At 48.6% G+C, this 18,762-nt stretch overlaps 1 protein-coding gene across 7 annotated transcripts in view; it reads left to right on the forward strand.

The window, feature by feature from the left end:
- Positions 1 to 18,762, forward strand: part of LOC144764093 (NACHT, LRR and PYD domains-containing protein 12-like) — a 324,393-nt gene that overhangs the window by 166,894 nt on the left and 138,737 nt on the right. For all 7 annotated transcript variants that reach the window (XM_078650252.1, XM_078650255.1, XM_078650253.1 and 4 more), the window contains one exon: positions 5,490 to 5,660. In XM_078650252.1, the coding sequence (XP_078506378.1) occupies positions 5,490 to 5,660 (171 nt within the window). The remainder of the gene's footprint in view (positions 1 to 5,489; positions 5,661 to 18,762) is intronic.

Below are 18,762 nucleotides of genomic sequence, written 5' to 3' on the forward strand. Positions count from 1 at the left end.
TGGCATCTTCCATTCTGACCAAGGTCCTGCGTTTGCCTCTACGGCATACCGGAATGCGATTAAGTTGCTGGGGGTGCAGGTGCAATTTTCATCTCCATACCGGCCTGAGGGCAATTCAGTTGTGGAGCGAATGAACCGTGACTTAAAGCAATCTTTGACAGCTAGAGTCTTAGGTACAGGCAGGGGTTGGGTAACTCATCTTTATGGAGTCCAGCGTGCACTTAATAATCTTCCTAGAAGATCTCTGGGTGGGCGGACCCCATACAAAATGCTCTTTGGCATTAAAATGTTTGTGCCAGACCTTGATGGTCTAAACATTGCGGTGGCTGCTGCAACCTTTGACATAGATAAACATTATGCTGTGCTACAGGATCTACCAAATGTTCCTGATACACAAGCGAAAGCCCATTTGCCTTCTTCCACAGATCCGGCAGTGCTGATTCCTGTTTCTGGCTGGCTTCCTAAAATTGGTGATCTGGTCTGAGAAAAGGTGGAGAACAAAAAAGTATTTGCAGCATCCTACCGTGCACCCGTCAGAGTCCTTAGAGTTCAAAGGCACCCGTGCTGTGATCTTACTTCTTTTACCTGGTCATAAGGAGAATTGTTACATTTCGATTGCACATGTCAAGTTACACCCTATGGCTGATACTGAACAGTATGCCTCCAATCATTCCCTGCTGTGATGTTTCAATTAATCTTACGGCTTCGTCATCAACTACCCAACAAACCAAGGAGGAGTTGGCATCTTCAATAGAATTGAAGCCTGTTGTTCCTTCTATATCCACATCTGCGGATATTGAGTATGATTCTGTACTAGTTGAAATCGTAATTGACATTCCTGAGAGTACCATCGCGGAGACATTCGATGATTCGCATCCTCCGTTGTTTCAGCTGGGGTCGAGTGGTTATTATATGAACTGCATGAGTTTATCCTCTGACACATCTTCCTCAACATCTTCTGTGACAGAGTACCCTACACGTAATAGTCTCTTCTTCTCCTGGTTCCAGCAAACATACCTAGTCCCTTCATGGACCTACATCTGGATGGTGCTGATGCTGATATTCCTTTTTATGTGGATTGGGTTTGTGACTGTGTTTTTTCCTTTTGATTAATGGCCATTACTTACCTGAACGCTCTGCTGTGAACTTTGTTGACGGAGTTCTGGCCCCTCACACATTGTTTCAAGTCATGAAAGAGACCAAGCCCTTGTCAATAATTTGCATTCTCTGTTGCTGATGGCATTATTTGGGATAAAGTAACATGTGATATCTATGGCGCAATGGAACTCTTAAACGTTCCATATGTCTTTCGAGTTTCCTTGTGAGATATGGTCTCGCCCGACATACACTCTGATGATTGAGATGTTCATGCCGTTCATTCATTGTTCTCTGATTTAAAATATTATGCTGCTTTTGACACTGAAGATTTGCATTTGAATTCGGCTAATTAGGCAGACTTATTCTGTTATCCGCATTATGGCCACCATTTTCTACATAAGACCAATACTTTGAGACCATTTTTTAATTATACACAGCGGGAACACTGCTCAACACCTTTACAGGGAAGTTCAACAACCTCTCTCACAGACTCCCGTTGTTTGTCTCAGGATGTGGATGTGCTCCCTCGCAGGCCTGTTGTTTTTGCAGGTTGTGGATGTTCGCCCTCATAGACTCCTGTTGTCTCAACTAGGATGTGTGTGTGCTCCCTCACAGAGGCATGTTCTCTCTCATGGGATGTGAATATGCTCCCTCATACACTCCTTTTGTTTTTGCAGGTTGTGGATGTGCTCCCGCACAGGCCTGTTGTCTCTCCACGGATGTGTGTGCTCCCTCAAAGGGAGCTATTGCCAGTTGCAAGATGTTGATGCGCTCCTTCACAGATCCTTTTAAATCACATGATATGAATGTGCTCCCTCACAGACTCCTGGTGTTTTAGCATATCTTATTGTCTCTCACAGGATGTGTATGTGCTCCCTCACAGACTCCTGTTGTCTATCACAGGATGTGTATGTTTTTCCCTCACAGACTCCTGATGTCTCTCACAGGATGTGTCTGTTCTCCCTCACAGTCCCCTGTTGTCTGTCACAGGATGTGTATGTGCTCCCTCAAAGGCCTGTTGTTTTTGCAGGTTGTGGATGTCTCCCTCACAGACTCCTGTTGTTTTTCGCAGGGTGTGGATGTGCTCCCTCACAGACTTCTATTGTCTCTCACAGGATGTCTATGTTCTCCCTCACAGACTCCTGTTGTCTGTCACAGGATGTGTATGTGCTCCCTCACAGACTCCTGTTGTTTTTCTCAGGATGTGGATGTGCTCCCTCACAGACTTCTATTGTCTCTCAAAGGATGATGTGCTCCCTCACAGACTCCTGTTATTTTTTAGTTGACTCTCACAGGATGTGTATGTTCTCCCTCACAGACTCCTCTTGTCTGTCACAGGATGTGTATGTTCTCCCTCACAGGCTCCTGTTGTCTGTCACATGATGTGTATGTGCTCCCTCACAGACTTCTATTGTCTCTCAAAGGATGATGTGCTCCCTCACAGACTCCTGTTATTTTTCTGTTGTCTATCAGAGGATGTGTATGTTTTTCCCTCACAGACTCCTGTTGTCTCACACTATGTGTATGTGCTCCCTCACAGACTCCTGTTGTTTTTAGGTCGAGGCTACCGTCGCACTGCGTAAGCAGTGGGCGGAGCCGAAGATTTTATGTTGTGTAGTATGGGGGCTTGAACCCGCCCCTCTTCTCCATTGGCTGGCCTCGTAAATGCTGGCCAGCCATTCGAGGAGAGGGGCGTCACTCGGTTCTGGCCCCGGCTTGAGCGGATTCAGGGGCGTGTTTTTTTGCATATTTTAATCAGTAATGTCATCCGTCACTCAGCAAAAAAACACGCCCCCCAGTCGGAAAATGTCGGCGCGTTTCTCCGAGGCATTTCTGCTTTGCCTCGAAAAAACGTGATGGTGTTCATGGCGTGGTGCAGTGGGGCAGTGGAGCAGTGATTTGTGGACCTGATCGTTAAATTAAAAAAACGTTCGCAGAAGTGCGTCTGCTAGAATTAACTTGAATTGGTCTAAAGAAGGAATTATGTAAATTCCTTCTAAAACACTCGCTTGTAAAATCGCGCAGATGTCTTCTCTGGATGTGCCTTTTGGAAGAGGGCGCATCAGGTGTACATTCCTACCTAATGTATCCAACATTTCGCCAACCTCCACAGAAACTCTGTCACAAGGAAAGGGCGAGCGTCGGGGGTACGAACGAGCTAGTTGTCCTCAGATTTCCGTAATGGCGGGTCCTTTCTGGTGTGCTCTGCAAAGCAGGCTCAACTTGCGGCCAGAACCACGAAGGGAGACAGGGCGGGCTTTACAAGAGGGCTTCGGGGAACGGTCCGGGCGCTGTTCCCCTTTCCTAGCTTACACAAGATAGAAGCCTCTCTCCAGGCACTAACCAACAAACCCACATTTTGGGGTACCAAGAAAGTGAAAGAGCGAACAGGCAGTCGATTTTAAAACAATAATGTCCCCTTTTCGTGTGGCTGTAATTGGGCTATTCAGCTCTTCGGCGCCTGCAGTCCATTCTGAAACTTTACCCCTCCAATTGTAAACATTGGAACTGCGAATTTCCACCAGGCTTTAATCAACGTTTTCTGAGCTCGGCACTCCATTGTGTGATTAGCTATTTCATTCATGTCATTGTGCCTCATCACAAATCTTTGTTTATTTTTGCAGCTCAGCCTTCATGCATTCCTGTTATTCCCTCAGACATATGTTTTGTTACTATTGACTGCTCGCGTCAGTCGCACGAGGCTACGGTTTAAGATATGTAATGGTTTAGTCAGGTTTAGGAGTAAAAGATTCTGACATGTTGCGCACTGGGTGTGTTCACCGGCCTGACGCAATGGTATCACGCGTGCGTGCGGGCCCACTGCGTAACCTCCCACTGCGGAATATTCTACCATTCATTTTTCTAGAATTGAAAAATTCCCTTCTCCTTCCATCTGTTTTTAAATCAATGTGAGCAAGTTTCTTTTTTTTCTTTACTGCTTTCTGTGCTACCTTTTTTTCTTCACACAGCTATAATGAAATAACAAGCAATTTAACGCCCCAGTGAGGCATAATTAGGCACCACCAGATGGCTTACAGAGTTATTTGTAATAACGGGCGAAAGCGCACTTGTGGCCACACCGCTACAATACTCTTAAAATGGTTAACCTGGTCCACCCGGGAGATAAGCATTGTTTTTTGAGTGTGTTTATTTTCACTTGAAAATCAAAACTAGGTTCTTCCCCCTTTCCCAGCTGCACAAGTGGAGACATCGATATTTCGAAAGAAAACTGTTCGGGTATAATAGCCGGTTTGATTTGCCATTCCTCTGAAGCAGGGTGAGAGCGAATGTTTTTGGGGAGTCATTTCATTGCAATCAATGGAGATGAAAATATCTGGCAGAGTGAAGAAGGCTTGTTTACAGAGCGGGCGAGCAAATGTCACAGCTCTGTTCTCGCCTCGGTCTCTGTTATCCACCCCAGTCTGGCAGCCTAATGCATGCTTTCCATGGCTTGCGTCTTCTCTCTGGCTGCGTCCTCTGCCTTATCTTCCACCATCTCCACGTTTGTTTTCTTTCTGTTTCCTTTATTCGCCTCTGGAGAGGACAATCTTTCATGACCAAAGCTTTGTGTTTACAAAACTTTAGGAAAGAGAGAGAGAGTGTGTGTGTGTGATATGTGTGTGTGTGTGATGTGTGTGTGAGTGTGATATGTGTGTGTGTGTGTGTGTGTGTGTGTGTGTGATATGTGTGTGTGTGTGTGTGTGTGTGTGTGTGTGTGTGTGTGATATGTGTGTGTGTGTGTGTGTGTGTGTGTGATGTGTGTGTGTGTGATATGTGTGTGTGTGTGTGTGTGTGTGATATGTGTGTGTGTGTGTGTGATATGTGTGTGTGTGTGTGTGATATGTGTGTGTGTGTGTGATATGTGTGTGTGTGATGTGTTTTCTATGTGATTTGTTTTGAAGCTGTTAATTTGTGTGGTGCAAATGCAATATGTCTCGCATTTGCCAGAGATTAAGCTATTGGCATTGTAAATGACAATGCCATTTATTTATATGTTTTAAAAACAAAAACATAAATAAAAATAATGTCATGAGCAATGCCAATAGCTCTAACTTTAACAATGCCGCGACCATTGCATTGTAAATGCTTGTTTTCAAGATGTGGATGTGCTCCCTCACAGGCCTGTTGTTTTTCACAGGGTGTGGCTGTCTCCCTCACAGGCTTCTGTTGTTTTTCACAGGTTGTGGCTGTCTCCCTCACAGGCTTCTGTTGATTTTCGCAGGGTGTGGATGTGCTCCCTCACAGACTTCTGTTGTCTCTCACAGGATGATGTGCTCCCTCACAAACTCCTGTAGTTTTTTTCAGATTTTAGATGTGCTCCCTTACAGATTCCTGTTGTTTGTCTCAGATTGTAGAAGTGCTCCCTTACAGATTCCTGTTGTTTTTTGCAGGTTGTGGATGTGCTCCCTCACAGATTCCTGTTGTGTGGTGCTCTCATCTGTTCTCAGTACCAGTCCATCTCTCACTGACCTGGATCTGAGTGATAATGAAATTGGGGACTCTGGAGTGCAAAAGCTGTGTGAGGGACTGAAGCATCCGGGCTGCAAAATACAGAAACTGGGGTAGGAAAATCCAGCTTTGACCCTGAGCTAACTCCTTTCACCACATCCTCAGGTTCTAAACCGGTTATATACATCCTCAGGCTCTAAACCGGTTATATACATCCTCAGGCTCTAAACCATTTCTTTACATCCTCAGGCTCTAAACCGGTTATATACATCCTCAGGCTCTAAACAGGTTATATACATCCTCAGGCTCTAACCCCCTTCTTTACATCCTCAGGTTCTAAACCCTTTCTTTACATCCTCAGGTTCTAAACCCTTTCTTTACATCCTCAGGTTCTAAACCCACTCTATACATCATCAGGCTCTAAAACCTTTCTAAACATCATCAGGCTGTAAACCCTTTCTATACATCCTTAGGCTCTAAACCCCTTCTATACATTCTCAGGCTCCAATCCCTTTCTATACATTCTCAGGCTCCAACCCGTTTTTATACATCCTCAGGCTCTAACATCTTTCTTTACATCCTCAGGCTCTATCCCCTTTCTATACATCCTCAGGCTGTAACAACTTTCTATACATTCCCAGGCTCTAAACCCTTTCTATACATCCTCAGGCTCTAAACCCTCTGTATACATCCTCAGGCTCTAAACCCTTTCTATACATCCTAAGGTTCCAAACCCTTTGTTTACACCCTCAGGCTCCAAACTATTTTTATACATCCTCAGGCTCTAACAACTTTCTTTACATCCTCAGGCTCTAACCCCTTTCTTTACATCCTCAGGCTCTAAACCCTTTCTATACATCCTCAGGCTGTAACCCCTTTCTATACATTCTCAGGCTCTAAACCCGTTCTACACATCCTCAGGCTCTAACCCCTTTCTATACATCCTCAGGCTCTAACCCCTTTCTATATATCCTCAGGCGCTAACACCTTTTCTATACATCCACAGGTTCTAAGCCCCGTCTATACATCCTCAGGCTCATCCTCCCTGTCATTGAGCCATATCCCTTCATTGTTTGGCTGCCTTACCATTTTTCTTTGACCCCATTTTACTCCATTGTTGTTTTTAACAGGCTGTTTTCTTTACCCCATAGGTCTGACCTCCATTTCCTCATCTGTCACACCCTCCTTTTCTTTCAGAGCTTTTTACCCCCAGTAAACCTCCCTCAGGTAGAGTTACTCACGTTATAGCCAGTAGTAGCCCATGTGCACCCTGTCTCTTCAGCAGCCTCTTGTTAATATTCCATTTGGTCAAGTTTGTAACAAATGCATAACCACACTATGACCACTGAACCTACATCTGTGAACCTGTGGATGAAAAAAGACATTTATGATGTATTCAGCAGCAAAGCTGATATGAGTCCTAGCAAGGAAGCAGCATATTTAAGAGGTCTGGCAGGTGGCACCAGACGAATCGTACCAGAGCATGGGAGTGACCAGGAAAGATATGTGAGTAGCTTTGGAAAGCCAAAATGTCTGGTGTATAAATGAAAGTACTTCCTCAAGGAATAAAACCATGATGTAGATCTAATACGAGTCCACTGATCCAAGCAAACTACCTGCTTATGTCTGGAAAGGTGGTCCTTGCTCGGAGTCTCTGTCTGAGATTCTTTTGAAAGGTGGTCCTTGCTCCGAGTATCTGTCTCAGACTCCTTTGACAGGTGGTCCTTCCTCAAAGTATCTCTCTCAGACTTCTTTGATAGGTGATCTTTGCTCATAGTGTCGCTCTCCGACTCCTTTCAAAGGTGGTCCTTGCTCAGTGTCTGTCTCTGGCTCCTTCAAAGGTGGTCTTTACTCGGAGTGTCTGTCTCAGACTCATTTGAAAGGTGGTCCTTGCTCAGAGTGTCTGTCTCAGGCTCCTTTGAAAGGTTGTCCTTGCTCAGAGTGTCTCTCTCAGACTCCTTGAAAGGTTGTCCTTGCTCGGAGTATCTCTCTCGGACTCCTTTGAAAGGTGGTCCTTGCTCGGAGTGTCTGTCTCAGACTCCTTTCAAAGGTGGTCCTTGCTCGGAGTTTCTCTCTCAGACTCCTTTGAAAGGTGGTCCTTGCTCAGAGTGTCTGTCTCAGACTCCTTCAAAGGCGGTCCTTGCTCAGAGTGTCTGTCTCAGACTCCTTTGAAAGGTGGTCCTTGCTCGGAGTGTCTGTCTCAGACTCCTTCAAAGGCGGTCCTTGCTCAGAGTGTCTGTCTCAGACTCCTTTCAAAGGTGGTCCTTGCTCAGAGTGTCTCTCTCAGACTCCTTTCAAAGGTGGTCCTTGCTCAGAGTGTCTCTCTCAGACTCCTTTGAGAGGTGGTCCTTGCTCTGAGTGTCTCTCTCAGACTCCTTTGAAAGGTGGTCCTTGCTCAGAGTGTCTCTCTCAGACTCCTTTGAGAGGTGGTCCTTGCTCTGAGTGTCTCTCTCAGACTCCTTTGAAAGGTGGTCCTTGCTGAGAGTGTCTGTCTCAGACTCCTTTGAAAGGTGGTCCTTGCTCAGAGTGTCTCTCTCAAACTCCTTTGAAAGCTGCTCCTTGCTCGTAGTGTCTCTCTCAGACTCTTTTCAAAGGTGGTCCTTGCTGAAAGTGTCTGTCTCAGACTCCTTTGAAAGGTGGTCCTTGCTCAGAGTGTCTGTCTCAGACTCCTTTGAGAGGTGGTCCTTGCTCTGAGTGTCTCTCTCAACCTCCTTTGAAAGGTGGTCCTCGCTCAGAGTGTCTCTCTCAGACTCCTTTGAAAGGTGGTCCTTGCTCGTAGTGTCTCTCTCAGACTCTTTTCAAAGGTGGTCCTTGCTCAGAGTGTCTCTCTCAGACTCCTTTGAAAGGTGGTCCTTGCTCGTAGTGTCTCTCTCAGACTCCTTTGAAAGGTGGTCCTTGCTCTGAGTGTCTCTCTCAGACTCCTTTGAAAGGTTGTCCTTGCTCAGTGTCTCTCTCAGACTCCTTTCAAAGGTGGTCCTTGCTCAGTGTCTCTCTGAGACTCCTTTCAAAGGTGGTCCTTGCTCTGAGTGTCTCTCTCAGACTCCTTTGAAAGGTGGTCCTTGCTCAGAGTGTCTGTCTCAGACTCCTTTAAAGGTGGTCCTTGCTCCGAGTGTCTGTCTCAGACTCCTTTGAGAGGTGGTCCTTGCTCGGAGTGTCTGTCTCAGACTCATTTCAAAGGTGGTCCTTGCTCTGAGTGTCTCTCTCAGACTCCTTTCAAAGGTGGTCCTTGCTCAGAGTGTCTCTCTCAGACTCTTTCAAAGGTGGTCCTTGCTCTGACTGTCTCTCTCAGACTCCTGTGAAAGGTGGTCCTTGCTCAGAGTGTCTGTCTCAGACTCCTTCAAAGGTGGTCCTTGCTCTGACTGTCTCTCTCAGACTCCTTCAAAGGTGGTCCTTGCTCAGAGTGTCTCTCTCAGACTCCTTCAAAGGTGGTCCTTGCTCTGAGTGTCTGTCTCAGACTCCTTTCAAAGGTGGTCCTTGCTCGTAGTGTCTCTCTCAGACTCCTTTGAGAGGTGGTCCTTGCTCTGAGTGTCTCTCTCAGACTCCTTTGAGAGGTGGTCCTTGCTCAGAGTGTCTGTCTCAGACTCCTTCAAAGGTGGTCCTTGCTCTGACTGTCTCTCTCAGACTCCTTCAAAGGTGGTCCTTGCTCAGAGTGTCTCTCTCAGACTCCTTCAAAGGTGGTCCTTGCTCAGAGTGTCTGTCTCAGACTCCTTTCAAAGGTGGTCCTTGCTCGGAGTGTCTGTCTCAGACTCCTTTCAAATGTGGTCCTTTCTCAGAGTGTCTGTCTCAGACTCCTTTGAAAGGTGGTCCTTGCTCTGAGTGTCTCTCTCAGACTCCTTTGAAAGGTGGTCCTAGCTCAGAGTGTCTCTCTCAGACTCCTTGAAAGGTTGTCCTTGCTCGGAGTATCTCTCTCGGACTCCTTTGAAAGGTGGTCCTTGCTCGGAGTGTCTGTCTCAGACTCCTTTCAAAGGTGGTCCTTGCTCGGAGTTTCTCTCTCAGACTCCTTTGAAAGGTGGTCCTTGCTCAGAGTGTCTGTCTCAGACTCCTTCAAAGGCGGTCCTTGCTCAGAGTGTCTGTCTCAGACTCCTTTGAAAGGTGGTCCTTGCTCGGAGTGTCTGTCTCAGACTCCTTCAAAGGCGGTCCTTGCTCAGAGTGTCTGTCTCAGACTCCTTTCAAAGGTGGTCCTTGCTCAGAGTGTCTCTCTCAGACTCCTTTCAAAGGTGGTCCTTGCTCAGAGTGTCTCTCTCAGACTCCTTTGAGAGGTGGTCCTTGCTCTGAGTGTCTCTCTCAGACTCCTTTGAAAGGTGGTCCTTGCTCAGAGTGTCTCTCTCAGACTCCTTTGAGAGGTGGTCCTTGCTCTGAGTGTCTCTCTCAGACTCCTTTGAAAGGTGGTCCTTGCTGAGAGTGTCTGTCTCAGACTCCTTTGAAAGGTGGTCCTTGCTCAGAGTGTCTCTCTCAAACTCCTTTGAAAGCTGCTCCTTGCTCGTAGTGTCTCTCTCAGACTCTTTTCAAAGGTGGTCCTTGCTGAAAGTGTCTGTCTCAGACTCCTTTGAAAGGTGGTCCTTGCTCAGAGTGTCTGTCTCAGACTCCTTTGAGAGGTGGTCCTTGCTCTGAGTGTCTCTCTCAACCTCCTTTGAAAGGTGGTCCTCGCTCAGAGTGTCTCTCTCAGACTCCTTTGAAAGGTGGTCCTTGCTCGTAGTGTCTCTCTCAGACTCTTTTCAAAGGTGGTCCTTGCTCAGAGTGTCTCTCTCAGACTCCTTTGAAAGGTGGTCCTTGCTCGTAGTGTCTCTCTCAGACTCCTTTGAAAGGTGGTCCTTGCTCTGAGTGTCTCTCTCAGACTCCTTTGAAAGGTTGTCCTTGCTCAGTGTCTCTCTCAGACTCCTTTCAAAGGTGGTCCTTGCTCAGTGTCTCTCTGAGACTCCTTTCAAAGGTGGTCCTTGCTCTGAGTGTCTCTCTCAGACTCCTTTGAAAGGTGGTCCTTGCTCAGAGTGTCTGTCTCAGACTCCTTTAAAGGTGGTCCTTGCTCCGAGTGTCTGTCTCAGACTCCTTTGAGAGGTGGTCCTTGCTCGGAGTGTCTGTCTCAGACTCATTTCAAAGGTGGTCCTTGCTCTGAGTGTCTCTCTCAGACTCCTTTCAAAGGTGGTCCTTGCTCAGAGTGTCTCTCTCAGACTCTTTCAAAGGTGGTCCTTGCTCTGACTGTCTCTCTCAGACTCCTGTGAAAGGTGGTCCTTGCTCAGAGTGTCTGTCTCAGACTCCTTCAAAGGTGGTCCTTGCTCTGACTGTCTCTCTCAGACTCCTTCAAAGGTGGTCCTTGCTCAGAGTGTCTCTCTCAGACTCCTTCAAAGGTGGTCCTTGCTCTGAGTGTCTGTCTCAGACTCCTTTCAAAGGTGGTCCTTGCTCGTAGTGTCTCTCTCAGACTCCTTTGAGAGGTGGTCCTTGCTCTGAGTGTCTCTCTCAGACTCCTTTGAGAGGTGGTCCTTGCTCAGAGTGTCTGTCTCAGACTCCTTCAAAGGTGGTCCTTGCTCTGACTGTCTCTCTCAGACTCCTTCAAAGGTGGTCCTTGCTCAGAGTGTCTCTCTCAGACTCCTTCAAAGGTGGTCCTTGCTCAGAGTGTCTGTCTCAGACTCCTTTCAAAGGTGGTCCTTGCTCGGAGTGTCTGTCTCAGACTCCTTTCAAATGTGGTCCTTTCTCAGAGTGTCTGTCTCAGACTCCTTTGAAAGGTGGTCCTTGCTCTGAGTGTCTCTCTCAGACTCCTTTGAAAGGTGGTCCTAGCTCAGAGTGTCTCTCTCAGACATCTTGAAAGGTGGTCCTTGCTCAGAGTGTCTCTTTCAGACACGTTGAAAGGTGGTCCTTGCTCAGTGTTTGTCTCTGGCTCCTTCAAAGGTGGTCTTTACTCGGAGTGTCTGTCTCAGACTCCTTTGAAAGGTGGTCCTTGCCTTGAGTGTCTGTCTCAGACTCCTTTGAAAGGTGGTGCTTGCTCGGAGTGTCTCTCTCAGACTCCTTTCAAAGGTGGTCCTTGCTTGGAGTGTCTGTCTCAGACTCCTTTGAAAGGTGGTCCTTGCTCTGAGTGTCACTCCCAGACTCCTTTGAGAGGTGGTCCTTGCTGAGAGTGTCTGTCTCAGACTCCTTCAAAGGTGGTCCTCGCTCAGAATGTCTCTCTCGGACTCCTTTGATAGGTGGTCCTTGCTCGGAGTGTCTCTCTCAGACTCCTTTGATAGGTGGTCCTTGCGCAGAGTGTCTCTCTCAGACTCCTTTCAAAGGTGGTCCTTGCTCTGAGTGTCTGCCTCAGACTCCTTTGATAGGTGGTCCTTGCGCAGAGTGTCTCTCTCAGACTCCTTCAAAGGTGGTCCTTGCTCTGAGTGTCTGCCTCAGACTCCTTTGATAGGTGGTCCTTGCGCAGAGTGTCTCTCTCAGACTCCTTCAAAGGTGGTCCTTCCTCAGAATGTCTCTCTCAGACTCCTTTGATAGGTGGTCCTTGCTCGGAGTGTCTCTCTCAGACTCCTTTGATAGGTGGTCCTTGCGCAGAGTGTCTCTCTCAGACTCCTTTCAAAGGTGGTCCTTGCTCTGAGTGTCTGCCTCAGACTCCTTTGATAGGTTGTCCTTGCGCAGAGTGTCTCTCTCAGACTCCTTTCAAAGGTTGTCCTTGCTCGGAGTGGCTCTCTCAGACTCCTTCAAAGGTGGTCCTTCCTCAGAGTGTCTGTCTCAGACTCCTTGAAAGGTGGCCCTTGCGCAGAGTGTCTCTCTCAGACTCCTTTGAGAGGTGGTCCTTGCCCTGAGTGTCTCTCTCAGACTCCTTTGAGAGGTGGTCCTTGCTCTGAGTGTCTCTCTCAGACTCCTTTGAGAGGTGGTCCTTGCCCTGAGTGTCTCTCTCAGACTCCTTTGAGAGGTGGTCCTTGCTCTGAGTGTCTCTCTCAGACTCCTTTCAAAGGTGGTCCTTGCTGAGAGTGTCTCACTCAGACTACTTTCAAAGGTGGTCCTTGCTCAGTGTCTGTCTCTGGCTCCTTCAAAGGTGGTCTTTACTCGGCGTGTCTGTCTCAGACTCATTTAAAAGGTGGTCCTTGATCAGAGTGTCTGTCTCAGACTCCTTTGAAAGGTTGTCCTTGCTCAGAGTGTCTGTCTCAGATTCCTTCAAAGGTGGTCCTTGCTCGGAATGTCTCTCTCAGACTCATTTCAAAGGTGGTCCTTGCCCTGAGTGTCTGTCTCAGATTCCTTCAAAGGTGGTCCTTGCTCAGAATGTCTCTCTCAGACTCCTTCAAAGGTGGTCCTTGCTTAGAATGTCTCTCTAAGACTCCTTTCAAAGGTGGTCCTTGCTCGGAGTGTCTCTCTCAGACTCCTTCAAAGGCGGTCCTTGCTCAGAGTGTCTGTCTCCGACTCCTTTCAAAGGTGGTCATTGCTCCGAGTGTCTCTCTCTGACTCCTTTCAAAGGTGGTCCTTGCTCAGAGTGTCTGTCTCAGACTCCTTCAAAGGTGGTCCTTGCTCTGAGTGTCTGTCTCAGACTCCTTTGAAAGGTGGTCCTTGCTCTGAGTGTCTCTCTCAGACTCCTTTGAAAGGTGGTCCTTGCTCAGAGTGTCTCTCTCAGACACCTTGAAAGGTGGTCCTTGCTCAGAGTGTCTCTTTCAGACACCTTGAAAGGTGGTCCTTGCTCAGTGTCTGTCTCAGACTCCTTTGATAGGTGGTCCTTGCTCGGAGTGTCTCTCTCAGACTCCTTTGAAAGGTGGTCCTTCCCCAGAGTGTCTCTCTCAGACTCCTTTGAAAGTTGGTCCTTGCTCAGAGTGTCTGTCTCAGACTCCTTTGAGTGGTGGTCCTTGCCCTGAGTGTCTCTCTCAGACTCCTTTCAAAGGTGGTCCTTGCTCGGAGTGTCTCTCTCAGACTCCTTTCAAAGGTGGTCCTTGCTCAGAGTGTCTGTCGCAGACTCCTTCAAAGGTGGTCCTTGCTCGGAGTGTCTCTCTCACACTCCTTTCAAAGGTGGTCCTTGCTCAGAGTGTCTGTCTCAGACTCCTTCAAAGGTGGTCCTTGCTCGGAGTGTCTCTCTCAGACTCCTTCAAAGGTGGTCCTTCCCCAGAGTGTCTCTCTCAGACTCCTTTGAAAGTTGGTTCTTGCCTTGAGTGTCTGTCTCAGACTTATGTGAAAGATGTTCCTTGCTCGGAGTGTCTGTCTCAGACTCCTTTGAAAGGTGGTCCTTGCTCGGAGTGTCTGTCTCAGACTCCTTCAAAGGTGGTCCTTCCCCAGTGTGTCTGTCTTAGACTCCTTCAAAGGTGGTCCTTGCTCTGAGTGTCTGTCTCAGATTCCTTCAAAGGTGGTCCTTGCTCTGAGTGTCTGTCTCAGACTCCTTTGAAAGGTGGTCCTTGCTCTGAGTGTCTCTCTCAGACTCCTTTGAAAGGTGGTCCTTGCTCAGAGTGTCTCTCTCAGACACCTTGAAAGGTGGTCCTTGCTCAGAGTGTCTCTTTCAGACACCTTGAAAGGTGGTCCTTGCTCAGTGTCTGTCTCAGACTCCTTTGATAGGTGGTCCTTGCTCGGAGTGTCTCTCTCAGACTCCTTTGAAAGGTGGTCCTTCCCCAGAGTGTCTTTCTCAGACTCCTTTGAAAGTTGGTCCTTGCTCAGAGTGTCTGTCTCAGACTCCTTTGAGTGGTGGTCCTTGCCCTGAGTGTCTCTCTCAGACTCCTTTCAAAGGTGGTCCTTGCTCGGAGTGTCTCTCTCAGACTCCTTTCAAAGGTGGTCTTTGCTCAGAGTGTCTGTCGCAGACTCCTTCAAAGGTGGTCCTTGCTCGGAGTGTCTCTCTCAGACTCCTTTCAAAGGTGGTCCTTGCTCAGAGTGTCTGTCTCAGACTCCTTCAAAGGTGGTCCTTGCTCGGAGTGTCTCTCTCAGACTCCTTCAAAGGTGGTCCTTCCCCAGAGTGTCTCTCTCAGACTCCTTTGAAAGTTGGTCCTTGCCTTGAGTGTCTGTCTCAGACTTATGTGAAAGATGTTCCTTGCTCGGAGTGTCTGTCTCAGACTCCTTTGAAAGGTGGTCCTTGCTCGGAGTGTCTGTCTCAGACTCCTTCAAAGGTGGTCCTTCCCCAGAGTGTCTGTCTCAGACTCCTTCAAAGGTGGTCGTTGCTCTGAGTGTCTCTCTCAGACTCCTTTGAAAGGTGGTCCTTGCTCAGAGTGTCTCTCTCAGACTCCTTTCAAAGGTGGCCCTTGCCCTGAGTGTCTGTCTCAGACTCATTTCAAAGGTGGTCCTTGCTCGGAGTGTCTGTCTCAGACTCCTTCAAAGGTGGTCCTTGCTCTGAGTGTCTGTCTCAGATTCCTTCAAAGGTGGTCCTTGCTCGGAATGTCTCTCTCAGACTCATTTCAAAGGTGGTCCTTGCCCTGAGTGTCTGTCTCAGATTCCTTCAAAGGTGGTCCTTGCTCAGAATGTCTCTCTCAGACTCCTTTCAAAGGTGGTCCTTGCTCAGAGTGTCTCTCTCAGACTCCTTCAAAGGTGGTCCTTGCTTAGAATGTCTCTCTAAGACTCCTTTCAAAGGTGGTCCTTGCTCGGAGTGTCTCTCTCAGACTCCTTCAAAGGCGGTCCTTGCTCAGAGTGTCTGTCTCCGACTCCTTTCAAAGGTGGTCATTGCTCCGAGTGTCTCTCTCTGACTCCTTTGAGAGGTGGTCCTTGCTCCGAGTGTCTGTCTCAGACTCCTTTGAAAGGTGACCCTTGCTCCGAGTGTCTCTCTCAGACTCCTTTGAGAGGTGGTCCTTGCTCAATGTCTCTCTCAGACTCCTTTGAGAGGTGGTCCTTGCTCAGTGTCTGTCTCAGACTCCTTTGAAGGTGGTCCTTGCTCCAAGTGTCTGTCTCAGACTCCTTGAAAGGTGGCCCTTGCGCAGAGTGTCTCTCTCAGACTCCTTTGAGAGGCGGTCCTTGCTCTGAGTGTCTCTCTCAGACTCCTTTCAAAGGTGGTCCTTGCTCAGAGTGTCTCTCTCAGACTCCTTTCAAAGGTGGTCCATGCTTGGAGTGTCTGTCTCATTCTCCTTTGAGTGGTGGTCCTTGCTCTGAGTGTCTGTCTCAGACTCCTTGAAAGGTGGTCCTTGCTTGGAGTGTCTGTCTCAGTCTCCTTTGAAAGTTGGTCCTTGCTCTGAGTGTCTCTCTCAGACTCCTTTGAGAGGTGGTCCTTGCTCTGAGTGTCTCTCTCAGACTCCTTTCAAAGGTGGTCCTTGCTCGGAGTGTCTCTCTCAGACTCCTTTCAAAGGTGGTCCTTGCTCTGAGTGTCTCTCTCAGACTCTTTTGAGAGGTGGTCCTTGCTCTGAGTGTCTCTCTCAGACTCCTTTGAGAGGTGGTCCTTGCTCTGAGTGTCTCTCTCAGACTCCTTTGAAAGGTGGTCCTTGTTCAGAGTGTTTCTCTCAGACTCCTTTGAAAGGTGGTCCTTGCTCGGAGTGTCTTTCTCAGACTCCTTTGATAGGTGGTCCTTGCGCAGAGTGTCTCTCTCAGACTCCTTTGAAAGGTGGCCCTTGCGCAGAGTGTCTCTCTCAGACTCCTTTGAGAGGTGGTCCTTGCTCTGAGTGTCTCTCTCAGACTCATTTGAGAGGTGGTCCTTGCGCAGAGTGTCTTTCTCAGACTCCTTTGAGAGGTGGTCCTTGCTCAGTGTCTGTCTCAGACTCCTTTGAAAGGTGGTCCTTGCTCGGAGTGTCTCTCTCAGACTCATTTCAAAGGTGGTCCTTGCTCGGAGTGTATGTCTCAGACTCATTTCAAAGGTGGTTCTTGCTCGGAGTGTCTGTCTCAGACTCCTTTGAAAGGTGGTCCTTGCTCGGAGTGTCTGTCTCAAACTCCTTTGAAAGGTGTTCCTTGGTCAGAGTGTCTGTCTCAGACTCCTTTCAAAGGTGGTCATTGCTCCGAGTGTCTCTCTCAGACTCCTTTGAAAGGTGGTCCTTGCTCCGAGTGTCTCTCTCAGACTCATTTCAAAGGTGGTCCTTGCTCGGAGTGTCTGTCTCAGACTCCTTCGAAGATGGTCCTTGCTCTGAGTGTCTCTCTCAGACTCCTTTGAAAGGTGGTCCTTGCTCAGAATGTCTCTCTCAGACTCCTTTCAAAGGTGGTCCTTGCTCAGAGTGTCTCTCTCAGACTCCTTCAGAAGTGGTCCTTGCTCAGAATGTCTCTCTCAGACTCCTTCAAAGGCGGTCCTTGCTCAGAGTGTCTGTCTCGGACTCCTTTCAAAGGTGGTCATTGCTCTGAGTGTCTGTCTCAGACTCCTTTGAGAGGTGGTCCTTGCTCTGAGTGTCTCTCTCAGACTCCTTTGAGAGGTGGTCCTTGCTCTGAGTATCTCTCTCAGACTCCTTTGAGAGGTGGTCCTTGCTCCAAGTGTCTGTCTCAGACTCCTTTGAAAGGTGGTCCTTGCTCAGAGTGTCTCTCTCAGACTCCTTTGAGAGGTAGTCCTTGCTCCAAGTGTCTGTCTCAGACTCCTTTGAGAGGTGGTCCTTGCTCCGAGTGTCTCTCTCAGACTCCTTTGAGAGGTGGTCCTTGCTCCGAGTGTCTCTCTCAGACTTCTTTGAGAGGTGGTCCTTTCTCCGAGTGTCTCTCTCAGACTCCTTTCAAAGGTGGTCCAGGTCTGAGTGTCTCTCTCAGACTCCTTTGAGAGGTGGTCCTTGCTCTGAGTGTCTCTCTCACACTCCTTCCAAAGGTGGTCCTTGCTCGGAGTGTCTCTCTCAGACTTCTTTCAAAGGTGGTCCTTGCTCTGAGTATCTCTCTCAGACTCCTTTGAGAGGTGGTCCTTGCTCCAAGTGTCTGTCTCAGACTCCTTTGAGAGGTGGTCATTGCTCCGAGTGTCTCTCTCAGACTCCTTTGAGAGGTAGTCCTTGCTCCGAGTGTCTCTCTCAGACTTCTTTGAGAGGTGGTCCTTTCTCCGAGTGTCTCTCTCAGACTCCTTCAAAGGTAGTCCTTGCGCAGAGTGTTTCTCCCAGACTCCTTTGAGAGGTGGCCCTTGCGCAGAGTGTCTCTCTCAGACTCCTTTGAGAGGCGGTCCTTGCTCTGAGTGTCTCTCTCAGACTCCTTTCAAAGGTGGTCCTTGCTCGGAGTGTCTCTCTCAGACTCCTTTCAAAGGTGGTCCTTGCTCAGAGTGTCTCTCTCAGACTCCTTTGAGAGGTGGTCCTTGCTCCGAGTGTCTCTCTCAGACTCCTTTGAAAGGTGGTCCTTGCACAGAGTGTCTGTCTCAGACTCCTTGAAAGGTGGCCCTTGCGCAGAGTGTCTCTCTCAGACTCCTTAAAGAGGCGGTTCTTGCCCTGAGTGTCTGTCTCAGATTCCTTCAAAGGTGGTCCTTGTTTGGAGTGTCTCTCAGACTCCTTTCAAAGGTGGTCCTTGCTCTGAGCGTCTCTCTCGGACTCCTTTCAAAGGTGGTCCATGCTTGGAGTGTCTGTCTCAGACTCCTTTGAGAGGTGGTCCTTGCTCTGAGTGTCTCTCTCAGACTCATTTGAGAGGTGGTCCTTGCTCTGAGGGTCTCTCTCAGACTCCTTTGAGAGGTGGTTCTTGCTCTGAGTGTCTCTCTCAGACTCCTTTGAGAGGTGGTCCTTGCTCCAAGTGTCTGTCTCAGACTCCTTTGAAAGGTGGCCCTTGCTCAGAGTGTCTCTCTCAGACTCCATTGAGAGGTGGTCCTTGCTCCGAGTGTCTGTCTCAGACTCCTTTGAAAGGTGGTCCTTGCTCCGAGTGTCTCTCTCAGACTCCTTTGAGAGGTGGTCCTTGCTCCGAGTGTCTCTCTCAGACTCCTTTGAGAGGTGGTCCTTGCTCCGAGTGTCTCTCTCAGACTCCTTTGAGAGGTGGTCCTTGCTCCGAGTGTCTCTCTTAGACTCCTTTGAAAGGTGGTCCTTGCGCAGAGTGTCTCTCTCAGACTCCTTTGAGAGGTGGCCCTTGGGCAGAGTGTCTCTCTCAGACTCCTTCAAAGGTGGTCCTTGCTCAGAGTGTCTCTCTCAGACTCCTTTGAGAGGTGGTCCTTGCCCTGAGTGTCTGTCTCAGACTCCTTCAAAGGTGGTCCTTGCTCTGATTGTCTCTCTCAGACTCCTTCAAAGCTGGTCCTTGCTCAGAGTGTCTCTCTCAGACTCCTTTGAGAGGTGGTCCTTGCCCTGAGTGTCTGTCTCAGATTCCTTCAAAGATGGTCCTTGCTCAGTGTCTGTCTCAGACTCCTTTGATAGGTGGTACTTGCTCAGAGTGTCTGTCTCAGACTCCTTTGAAAGGTGGTCCTTGCGCAGAGTGTCTCTCTCAGACTCCTTTCAGAGGTGG

Source organism: Lissotriton helveticus, chromosome 6 (genome assembly GCF_964261635.1).
Source record: "Lissotriton helveticus chromosome 6, aLisHel1.1, whole genome shotgun sequence".
Classification (NCBI taxonomy): domain Eukaryota; kingdom Metazoa; phylum Chordata; class Amphibia; order Caudata; family Salamandridae; genus Lissotriton; species Lissotriton helveticus.